The 12,862-nt window shown below is 43.0% G+C and overlaps 1 protein-coding gene across 2 annotated transcripts in view; it reads right to left on the reverse strand.

Moving 5' to 3' along the window:
* The window catches only part of CPXM2 (carboxypeptidase X, M14 family member 2), a 361,124-nt gene that overhangs the window by 25,116 nt on the left and 323,146 nt on the right, over nt 1-12,862 (reverse strand). For both annotated transcript variants that reach the window (XM_078644019.1, XM_078644018.1), the window contains 2 exons: nt 6,087-6,266; nt 3,835-4,132 (listed from right to left, as the gene is read on the reverse strand). In XM_078644019.1, coding sequence (XP_078500145.1) covers nt 3,835-4,132; nt 6,087-6,266 — 478 coding nt within the window. The remainder of the gene's footprint in view (nt 1-3,834; nt 4,133-6,086; nt 6,267-12,862) is intronic.

Consider the following 12,862-nt stretch of genomic DNA (forward strand, 5'->3'; position numbering starts at 1 on the left):
GGAATCCCGTAAGATCGTAGTGCAAGCCTTAATTATATCTATGCTAGTCAACATCTTGTATCTGGGGCTGCCATAGTATTTGCTCAATTGGCTGTAGGTTGTACAGATCGCTGCAGCCACAGCAATTCTTATGGTAAACACGAGAACACGCATGGCACCTCACCTGAAGGCGCTGTACTGGCTCCCGGTGAGAAAGAGGGTTCAGTTTAAAGCCCTAGTGCTCGCTTATCGTGCCTTCCATGATACGGGTGCGGTTTACCTGAGGAATAGGATCCAAGGTTACCAGCCTCAATGGGTCCTAAGATCCTCTAAACAATCCCTCATGGTGATTCCCAAGATCACGTGCTCTCGGATAGATGGAAGGTCATTTCAGGTACAAGCTCCTCGTCTGTGGAATGAACTGCCCTTCACCTTAGACTGGTTCAGGACCTACTGTCGTTCAGGAAACAACTCAAAACGTCACTGTTCCAACAATAACTCCTGGTTTTGAGGAGGGCCTTTTCCTCTGCTTCAGTTTTCTGAGATTAGTGCCGGGACACTCTTTGTGAGTATTTGCGCGCTTTATAAATACCTCATTTAATTTCACAATGTACTGGAGTTTGTATGAATGCATATTGTTGTTTCTGGCCTTGATATTTTGACATACATACTCTACCCCCACATTACTCACAGTAAGGTACTCACTTGAAGAGGCTTCCATGGTAGGAAAACTCCCCTTCTCTGAATACCAATGGACGAGGCACAATTGTCATGCAGCTGTCCTTAGTAAATGAGGTCCTGCTTCTTCTATCCAGTCCCCCTAATGCTGACTAGGCATTATATTATGGGTGTCAGTAGCAGGCATCAGGTATATCTTTTTAGTCCGTCACCCCGTCACCACTGCCAACTAATGCAAATCTGCATTAAACTGTCAATTGTAAAAGAACATATAACATGCACATTAAACAGACTCTTGCTGGTTTCATCTTGGATGATTAATGCAGGGTGGGCACGGCTGGAATCTAGTGAGATACACTGGTGAATAAAACAGTCAGAGGAGCCCCATTAAATGATGAGGAATAGCTGTAGGGAACTGTTTCAACAGTAGATTTGTTTCCATTCAACTTTCTTTCTGGTGCATCCAGTTGAAATTTGCTAGGCAGTGCAAAAAAATATCCAATATGCATTTTTCCCTGTGCCCTCAGAAGGATAGTAATTACTTTATATTTTCCCTTCCTGAATGAGCATTAGCATGTAGGAGATTGGCAATAATATCCACCCAGGCAGATGGTTTTCTAGAGGGTGAGATGTGAATCAGCCTAGCCTACTCTGACACTTACACCTATTGTTTATGTTGATGGTCAAACTACAGAAAAAAACAAATTGAGGCAGATTGGGTTCAGTGGATCTGAGCTGTCAATCTGTCCTCTGACAAAGGCCCTTCTTATGGAGAGCACTTCCGTCCTTTCACAAAAGTTGGCAGATTGTTCATTACGGCCTGACATATTAGTGCAAATGGGAAGTTGCAAGAATTTAAAAGGCTTGCAAGCTCTGGAAATGAGAAGCAAATTAAAGAGATTGGATAACCCCCCTTGGATATCAACCAAGAAGGCTTAACCTATGTTCTTCATCCCTGTGGTTGTTTCATGAGTTTAAGAGTTAGGAATGCTAGTTGGAATGTTTTCTTTGCATTCCTCTTGTGCAGTTAGCAGGAGTTCAGTTTGCTGCTGGCCTCCATAGATCATCACAGAGGTCCTATTGTCAATAAATCTTACAAAGACAATTTGGATCAGGATATTTATTACAACAATGTTGGAGACAAGGATTGCATACCAAGGGCATATGGGGCAAACCATGAGAAGAAAAGACTTAAAAACAGGTTGTGGTGGCAGGGAACAAGCTAGAAGTTATCCAGAGGGTAATTGAATGTTCGGTGTGCAATAAAATGAAGATTGTAGTGGGTGTGGAAGAGCGGCACATTAAGAATCCCCTTGCACAGTGGAAATAAATCTGTTTGGATTTCATTGTTCCACCGGTGGGCTTGCTGTAGTGAGTGTGCATGTGCATTCCAAGTGGTTGGAAGTGAATTTTGAGAAGACAATTATCAACGTCAGGACCATAAAGGTCTAGGAAGAGGTGTTTATGAGAGACAGTGTGACTCGCTATTTGGTGATGGACAATGGTACACAATTGATTTCAGAACAGATGAAAGAGTTTTTGGGGAAACAATGTTGTAAAGAACATAAGAAAGTCGTTCTATAACACCCAGTTGAATGGTCAAATAGAAAGGGCCAACAGATTTGTAAAGGGCACATTGGAAATGGCTGTCTAGAGTGGTTTGATGTGGAGGAAGCCGTGAGGGACATGGTTTTGGTCTTCTGCATCAGAGTGAATGAAATGACTGCTGTGTAGCCTTCCTTAATATGAGAGGGAGCGAAGCAGGTTCTAATCTGTTACCATGTTGGTCGGAAGAAGTTTGGATCAGAAGTGATGATGGACAAAGGGAGAGGGAGGAGGACATTGTTTCTAGCTTGCTTAAGGCAGAAGATTGGGTCAAGTTTAACTATGGGAGACATTCAGGTACATTGTACAGGGTCAGGGCCTCATGCAAAGTGGAGAGGACTTTGGGCAGATGAGTAGAACTTGAGAGAGTCAGAGGTGGAATGTAAGGCATGTAGTCTTATATCAAAAAAGGTGTCATAAGGTGATAAGCAAGTGGTGGGTCATGACCATCAGAGTGGTGGTTGGATGATGATGACTGACAAGGAGATGTTGAGGAGGGAGTCCCCTATGAGAAGAGATGGTTGCACACAATAGAGGTACATTGGTGTATGGAGCTGGGGATACCCCAGCTCTGGATCACATAGGTCCTGGAGGCCACGTTCAAAGATCACGAAGATCTCTGTTTTGTTTGAGGGGTTTTGTGAGATATAATGAAGCAATTTGGTTTCTACATGTTTTACTTCTGTTCATTTCTCAATTTTTCTAAGACATTTTCTGTTTATCTTTCAATTTTTAGATGTTCACATTGTCTGTTATTAAGGGAAGGAGACATCTTACGACTCTAAGTGTTACGAATATTAGTTGGAATGTTTACTTTGAATTTCTCTTCTGTAACTCCCAGGAGTCCAGTTTACCTCTGGCCTCTAGGGATCAGCATAGAGGACCTGTTGCCAATAAACCTTACAAAGAAATCTTGGATCAGCACATTTATTACAGAACACTGCGAGCAGAAGATCATGGGCCAATATGAGCCTCCTTTATTTTAAGAAACCCATTGTACCAATCCTCATATGCAGGCCACTACCACCAATGAAAGCATCTGTGATTGCAACTGAGTTTCAGAACTCATTTCATGGCAATTACTTCAAAAAAATATTTTTATGTGCCAGCTTTTTAATACTCATCGGCCGCATTGTATTGTGCTTTTTTTACGTTTCATACGTTTTTTAAACTGCAGTAGTTTGCTTTGCTCAATGTTCTAATAAAAGCTCTTACATAAGCATCGCTGCTGTCATTGGATCCCCACAAAAATAAGTTAAAAATCTTGCCGGGCAGAACATCTTGATGACTCTCTCCCACCAGCATTGAGAAGCCCAGAGAATTCTTTTAACTGTATTTTTGGAAGTAATTAAGAGTGCTCACTAGACACATCTGACTCAAATCTGAAGAGATTACTGTTTTTGAAAAACAACATAGCGTCTTTGCTGTAGACACGGGAAACGAATATGATATTAAGTAGCAGAACATGCAGTGGTAAAAAGTAGTAAATGTGATAGGAATTAAGATATAAAAGGCGTTTATTTAAAGGAAGATGAACTTGAGAAGTAGGATTACATAGAAAGGAAGGCTTACTTCCAGCTACAGTGTGCCATGAGGCTCCATTTACTGTGCCATCCTCCTTCTGGAAGTCCTCTGTGTGACATGGTCTTCGGCTCACGTCTGTCATGAGGCGGTGAGTGGAAGCGTAGGAATATGCCAGCCATCGGAAGACGTGGTCATCAGGAGTGGCGGTGTACTCCTGGGTCTTCCAGACAGACCGGACCATGTCATAGGGATAGGCTACCACCAGTTCTCCCCCTTGTAAGTTCCCGCCCAAAACAAAGGGGATCTTCTCCATCCATGCAATCACCGCTCGCGTCTCAAGGGCCACCTGTGGAGCAACGTCATAAGAGAAATGTATTACAATAAATTTAACATAAGTACGGATAAACTTTTTGGTGGGAAACTCACACTGAACTAGTCAACACGAGGAACCTAATCTGAACCTGAATATAATCTAAACACTCCAGAGGAGTATCTGAGCTTAGTCCCTCTAGAACCGAACAGCAAATCTGAAAAAAACCTTGAAACCAAGAGTGAGAGACAATAAAAAAGTAGGAACTCTGCAAAAAAAGTACAGTGTTTAAAACTCAGTGAAACCTGATATAATTTTAACATGCTAAAATATTCATGGAAAACAGAGTTCAATACAAACTACAATAAACTACATATAAACTACATATATTCAACAAATAAGATAACAATAAGATAACAAATGTTACGAAATGTTTAATTTCTTTTTTAAACGCAATCCGTTTTCCTCTAAGGAAAACGAGCGGCATTTGAAAAAACAATTATTACTTTATTTAAAAGCAATCACAGACATGGTGGTCTATTGACTCTAGCAGGCTACCATCCCAGTGATGGCAGTGAATCATAGAGGTCGCAATATGCGACCTAGCTCATTCGTTTTAATGAGGTAGGTCGAATTGTGACACACTAGTACATAGGTTGCTTCACAAAATACCAATCCATTCGGAAAAAGTTGGTGCACAAATTATGACATCTTTTACCTAATCCATTGTACGCACATATACATGGCCCTATATTCTGAGAGAAAGAGAGAACCTGCAAAAAGTAGTATTAACATGTACCTGCTTTTAGTTGCAAAACAATATTGGTGAGTAATCTTTTTTGAGCAGTGGTCAACTCCTAAAGTTTTTTTCAACATTCACAAAGGGGAAGGTGTACCTTGTGGACCCTTTCCAGGTAGCAAATGGGGTAACCACCTCCTTTTAGGTGTTGGTAAAAAAAATTATGGATGGCAACCAGATTAAGGTTGCAAAATAATAATAAATACCATAAGGAATGGGCATTTGGAAGATATGCCCTAAAAACACCACTTCCAAATATCAACTTGGTATGGTTCCCTAAACCCATTTCACGGTTCAGAAACGTTTCCCTGAATCATTAAATGGGCTTTGTACAATTGAAATAGGGTTATAACATTAGCAAACCCTCTGATTCGATGAATCTGAGGGTTTGCGAATGGTAAAAGCCTTTGTACATCTGGCCCATAGTTCTGTAATGCTATATATAAAATGTTGCATACAGTACATAAACTTACCCCTGCTTCAAAGAAATAGTGTACCGCTTCTAATCTGCTCATGCTAGCTATACTATTTGTTCAGTTCATTTTGTGAGACATCCAGCAGCCTTGTAAGTCGGTCAAACATATATAAAGCCAGTTTTCCATTCTGTGGCACTTTCAGATTCATTACATTTGTTGGCATTAAACTAAACCCTGGTGTGACCCTACGTAAAATTCGGACTTTTAATATAGGGATGCTTACATGAATTAGCCTCGCCAGTGAAAAAAAAATTGTCTAGGATCAAGTTGAGTCCTATTTAAAGGAAAGCAAGCAATGACATCAATCAACTATGCTAATTTATCTGGGGATTATACATTTGTATAACTTTTTCTAGACCCCATTACACTACCTCCCTTAAACCCAAACAGTACCAATTGCAGGTAGGGGTGGCTCTAGCACCGCAGGCAGTGGATGGCGCCAATTCTTTCAGTGGGACGTGCCATTTGTAGAAGAGGGCAGTGCTGGCAGTCGCAGTGAGTGGCAGCCTCTTAAGGAAAACTTTGGGCCTCACACTTATTTTTTCACAAAGTAAGCTCCGTGAACAGGACACCAAGACTAAGCCCTAAAATTCAAAGATTGTACTAGTCTATGGGATCCGAATCACAATATTGGTTGATAAGCGACATCAATCTGAACTGCTTCAGCCTTGCACCATTGGAGCTTGCATTAAAGACAAGATATGTGTTGCCTTACCGTGGCGTTCTCAGACTGGTACCACTCTGGGATTGGGATGTGGTGGTTTGGTACTTTCCGTGAAACCAGCTTGCGATCCTCAGATTCCCAAAGTAGGGTGTTTAAGTCTGGGAAATTGTTGTTGATATCAATTCCATCCTCAGTCCATCGTCCCAAGGACCAGCCACCCAACTCTGAACCCTGAGTGAAAATAAGATTTCAGAGGGCATTTTAAGGGTTAGGGGACAAGTTTAGAGTGTGGGGGGGGAAGGAAGAAGGTTGATGTGGATGATAACCATACAGAGTGAGACGGAGGGAGAAAGAGTGAAGAGTGACAAAGATAGAAAATGTGAGACGGACAAACAGTCATCGCGACAAAGTGAGTGATAGAGGAGATTTCAGTGAAAAGAGAGGGGAAAGAATTAGAGAAAGAAATAGGTGCCTAGCAGAGCTACGCGAGACACAGAGCAGTTCTGAGGCACTGCCATATGGGAATGTGTGTCTTGCACGGCATATGCAGTCTTTGGAACGGTTGCATGGATCATTTAGTGACAAAGGACAAAAAGTTTTAGTCCTGACACACATTGCTTTGTAAGGAGAGAAAGAAAAACTGAGAAATAAAGAAAATAAATGCAGATATTTAATCATTCATGTGATGTTTTTTATGTTTCTCCAAACGTGTTGCCATCAGGTCCTTTAAGAGGCTATGGAGCAGCCGTGGCCCGTAAAGGTAAGAGCAGTGGGGCCAGGTGAGATTTCGACGGATGATGACTAGGGCAAATTCATTATTTATTTAATTTCCCCTGGTCATCGTCCGCTGAAATCCCCCCTCACCGGTCCCACTGCCACACCGCTCTTACCTGTATGGCCGCGGCTGCTACGGAGTCAGTCTGACACAGAGAGAAACTGAAATAACAGCCGACCAAGTTCAAAGTTTGACCTTAGTCAAGCGCATGCGCGCAAGGACACAACCTGGCCGCCAGGCAAACAATTACAAATCGCTCAACAAACCCACGTTACCTATCAAAGTAAGTACATTATGGACTATAAACTAAAATAAATAACGAGGTAAATGACATGCCTTTTCACATGCTTTGGTATAGATGTCAAATACATGCCCATTGGCAGACAGAGCAACATACTTACAGATATCAATTATAACAAAACAACTGATAGGTAGTAGTGTTCCCTATGAGGGAAGGAACCGCACATCAATAAGGTCAACGTGTCAGCACGTTACAAAATAGCATGCATATCAATACACAAGAAAAGAAGCTGTTACAGCACACCTATTACTATGTATACCAATCCAAAAACAGTGTTGGACAAATATTAAACAAAGTCTGGAATCCAATATGTTCCTAAGCACATGAGGATAATCTACTGAGACAAATGACATGCATTGCTTACACTGCGAGCGGTCACACGTGCTATTGCTGTGGAGATACTATCGGTTATAGGGTTGCATACTTACCATGGTTTTGCCCCGCGTGCACCATTTACCATGAGGATGCTATGCACTGTATTAAATGCTACTTATGGTCTACATTACTAAATGTTACTGCTTGGAAATATACATGATAACACTCACGGGTCGAGACTATAGCAAAGCATAATTTATAAATTGGAATTTGTGACTCATTATTGCTTTGTGTGACGTACTACAGTTGTTCACTTTGACCATCTGGTACATCATACGACCATTTTGGGCTTCGGAACACGCAAACGGATGGGCTACATGGACAGATCCACACTGGATTATATTGCTCCATTATCCCTATATTGCCTTGAAAAAGTCTGTCTACAGACGAAACATGTGTTGGCTAAATTGTGTGCTGGGAATCTTTAAGAAGTTAAAAAGACAAGGAATTATCAACTGATGACGTTATTTTAATGTTGTGCATATCATTTGTCTCATTGGATTATCCTCATGAGCTTAGGAACATATTGGATTCCAGACTTTGTTTAATATTTGTCCAACACTGTTTTCGGATTGGTATACATAGTAATAGGTGTGCTGTAACAGCTTCTTTTCTTGTATACTTACAGATATCAGTACACAAAATGCCTGCATCTGCCCACACACACAGACAAGCAGAAACCAATGAGCACTGACCACCTGCCACCATACACTTTGCTGTCACCTACAAAGACAGACCAAGTGATGTGTTCTATTTTTTGGTTGATTGTATGTCTGTTCCTGATGCTGTCAGGCCTTGTGAAAGCACCTGATCTGAAAAGAGTGACCAGGAGGGAGCAGGAGAAAGGGAATCAGTAGGGCAACTTGTGAAGTAATCATTTACCTCAATCAGAAGTGCTAGTTGATAACCAACCTCAAGCACCTGACTGGCAACGAGGACTCAGAATAGTATATGCTACAGCGAAGGGAAGGCACAGCAAATAGTAGGCTGTTTAAATCATGGTGGAGGATCGAACGGTGTGAGAAATCAGGGCCTGGATGAGCGTTAGAAATGATAGACAGCTAGCGCAATGCCAGGACTGGGGAGCCAGGCACACGTCAACAAATCAATACAGAGAGCATGACACACACAGAAACAGGAAACGGTAGGTTGTGTAAACCATAGTGGTCAGTCAAACTGTGAGAAATCAGGGCGTGGCCGAGATTTAGAAATGGCAGAGTACTAGAGTGATACCAGGTCAGGGAGAGACAGGTTTTCAAGTCGGCAAATCAATACTAGAGAATGATACAGGGGGCTTAACAAACATAAAGGCACTCGTAAAATGCCACACAGCGCAAACCAGCACAACTGCATTGCTGTTTCAAACATATTATTTAAATAGTTTAATGGTACAGGAGAATGTTTTCCTTAGTGACAACCGCTACACACAGTGCTGAGAGGCAATTCGATACAATAAGAACATATAACATAATGAAATGCAGCATCTGAAGAACCATACACCTGTGTCATCTCCACAAATAGAACCTAATTAATCACTGGGCCCAGCCCCTATGCTCCACCAACCTCTTCACAGACTAAATCTAGGCCACGTCAAGATGAGTTTTGCATAAGTAACAAAAAGCTTGGCTGAACAGAGAGGTAGGAAAGGTACTGGAGAAAATCTCCCCTCTAGAGAACTTGTAGGTTTTAAGAAGCTTGAACCTTTAATTTGCCCCGAAACTTTGCCTGGTTGTTCTCTTCATATAATTAGTGTCTTTATGACTATCACCATTTGATGATGATGTTTATGACAATAATTATTACTTTTTAAAATAAAAATTAGTTTTAAGATCTACGGCACCCATATGCACTATTACAGTTTCCACGTCCGTTGTCATGTTTTTGCGGCGTGGTCCTGCCGCGAGCTAAGCACCACCAGCAAAAAGAGCGCCAACAACTGCCCGCAAATGGATCAAATTGTGACTCATGCGGAAGCAACAAGGGCAGTGGCAGCCGCCAGGGACTGGACCTTGGTATTGGCCCCCAGCAACTCCAAGTCAGTATGCACGGGGATTAGGTGATTGCACCAACAAACACGAATTTTAAACACATCGCCCCCTGAAGGGAAAGAATTGTGGGACCAAAGGCAAACTACAGAGACCAGCGTGCCTCATTCATTCAGCCTATCGCGGCGCCCACCAGGGGGCAAATATCTCCATTCAGCCACTTGTGACGCCCAACAGGGGGAAAACATTCATAAATGAGCAATTGGGACTGTGTGCCTTTCAGCCTCTTTGATGCTTCTGGCTTCCTTTGATAAAGGTCAATGCTGACCGAAATGCATCAGGAACGAGACCGCCAGCGCTTTGCAATTTAAAATAAAATACTTTCATGTCACCTAATGTGTGCGGCTCACCCCTCTCTCCACGAGCACGGTCCGTTGTCATGTTTTTGCGGCGTGGTCCTGCCGCGAGCTAAGCACCACCAGCAAAAAGAGCGCCAACAACTGCCCGCAAATGGACCAAATTGTGACTCATGCGGAAGCAACAAGGGCAGTGGCAGCCGCCAGGGACTGGACCTTGGTATTGGCCCCCAGCAACTCCAAGTCAGTATGCACGGGGATTAGGTGATTGCACCAACAAACACAAATTTTAAACACATCGCCCCCTGAAGGGAAAGAATTGTGGGACCAAAGGCAAACTACAGAGACCAGCGTGCCTCATTCGTTCAGCCTATCGCGGCGCCCACCAGGGGGCAAATATCTCCATTCAGCCACTTGTGACGCCCAACAGGGGGAAAACATTCATATATGAGCAATTGGGACTGTGTGCCTTTCAGCCTCTTTGATGCTTCTGGCTTCCTTTGATAAAGGTCAATGCTGACCGAAATGCATCAGGAACGAGACCGCCAGCGCTTTGCAATTTAAAATAAAATACTTTCATGTCACCTAATGTGTGCGGCTCACCCCTCTCTCCACGAGAACGGTCCGTTGTCATGTTTTTGCGGCGTGGTCCTGCCGCGAGCTAAGCACCACCAGCAAAAAGAGCGCCAACAACTGCCCGCAAATGGACCAAATTGTGACTCATGCGGAAGCAACAAGGGCAGTGGCAGCAGCCAGGGACTGGACCTTGGTATTGGCCCCCAGCAACTCCAAGTCAGTATGCACGGGGATTAGGTGATTGCACCAACAAACACAAATTTTAAACACATCGCCCCCTGAAGGGAAAGAATTGTGGGACCAAAGGCAAACTACAGAGACCAGCGTGCCTCATTCGTTCAGCCTATCGCGGCGCCCACCAGGGGGCAAATATCTCCATTCAGCCACTTGTGACGCCCAACAGGGGGAAAACATTCATATATGAGCAATTGGGACTGTGTGCCTTTCAGCCTCTTTGATGCTTCTGGCTTCCTTTGATAAAGGTCAATGCTGACCGAAATGCATCAGGAACGAGACCGCCAGTGCTTTGCAATTTGAAATGTAAGTCTTTCATTTCACCTAATGTGTGCGGCTCACCCCTCTCTCCACGAGAAAGGTCCGTTGTCATGTTTTTGCGGCGTGGTCCTGCCGCGAGCTAAGCACCACCAGCAAAAAGAGCGCCAACAACTGCCCGCAAATGGACCAAATTGTGACTCATGCGGAAGCAACAAGGGCAGTGGCAGCCGCCAGGGACTGGACCTTGGTATTGGCCCCCAGCAACTCCAAGTCAGTATGCACGGGGATTAGGTGATTGCACCAACAAACACGAATTTTAAACGCATCGCCCCCTGAAGGGAAAGAATTGTGGGACCAAAGGCAAACTACAGAGACCAGCGTGCCTCATTCATTCAGCCTATCGCGGCGCCCACCAGGGGGCAAATATCTCCATTCAGCCACTTGTGACGCCCACCATGGGGAAAACATTCCTAAATGAGCAATTGGGACTGTGTGCCTTTCAGCCTCTTTGATGCTTCTGGCTTCCTTTGATAAAGGTCAATGCTGACCGAAATGCATCAGGAACGAGACCGCCAGCGCTTTGCAATTTGAAATAAAATACTTTAATTTCACCTAATGTGTGCCGCTCACCCCTCTCACCACGAGAACGGTCCGTTGTCATGTTTTTGCGGCGTGGTCCTGCCGCAAGCTATGCACCACCAGTAAAAAGAGCGCCAACAACTGCCCGCAAATTGACCAAATTGTGACTTATGCGGAAGCAACAAGGGCAGTGGCAGCCGCCAGGGACTGGACCTTGGTATTGGCCCCCAGCAACTCCAAGTCAGTATGCACGGGGATTAGGTGATTGCATTAACAAACACGAATTTTAAACGCATCGCCCACTGAAGGGAAAGAATTGTGGGACCAAAGGCAAACTACAGAGACCAGCATGCCTCATTCATTCAGCCTATCGCGGCGCCCACCAGGGGGCAAATATTTCCATTCAGCCACTTGTGACGCCCACCAAGGGGAAAACATTCATAAATGAGCAATTGGAACTGTGTGCCTTTCAGCCTCTTTGATGCTTCTGGCTTCCTTTGATAAAGGTCAATGCTGACCGAAATGCATCAGGAACGAGACCCCCAGCACTTTGCAATTTGAAATAAAAGACTTTCATTTCACCTAATGTGTGCGGCTCACCCCTCTCTCCACGAGAAAGGTCCGTTGTCATATAAATATATAAATATATATATATAAATATATATATATATATATATATATATATATATATATATATTCACTGAAAAAAACATAGGTTATACACCATATATAGTTAGGAATTAGCATTTAAAAAACCTTATTTTACTCACACAAAACCATTGAAATTCCATATATAGTTAGTTGCACTAACTATATATCGCGCACCCGCAATCCACTGCTGATCATGTCACATATTACATCATTCATGACATGGTCAGTGACATCACTGATGACATCACTGATGACATCTCAAATGACATCACTGATGACATCTCAAATGACATCACTGATGACATCACTGATGACATCTCAAATGACATCACTGATGAGATCACTGATGACATCATCCAGTGACTGTGTGTTTCTGTAAAGTTTAAATATGTTTTACATATTGAAGAATGAGTAGATGTATAAGTGTCTGGACGAAGGATTTAGTAGGTGCATGACTGAATGTATGAGTGAGTGATTAAATGTGTCTCACTGAGTGCATGGGTTAGTGAGTAAACTGTCTTAATTTGTGCATCATTATGTCTGTTGTTCTGTAAACTGCTGCATGTGTTGATCAGTAGCTATATGATTAACTATATGGGTTATTGATTGATTGTCCAAGTATTTGTATAGGAGACTGAGTGTGTGTGTGGCTGGCTGGGAGGTGTGTGACTCTGTGCAGATCAATGTGTACTTGTATCAATGATTGTATAAGAAAGTAAGTATGTGTTAGTATA

Source organism: Lissotriton helveticus, chromosome 5_1, assembly GCF_964261635.1.
Source record: "Lissotriton helveticus chromosome 5_1, aLisHel1.1, whole genome shotgun sequence".
NCBI lineage: Eukaryota > Metazoa > Chordata > Amphibia > Caudata > Salamandridae > Lissotriton > Lissotriton helveticus.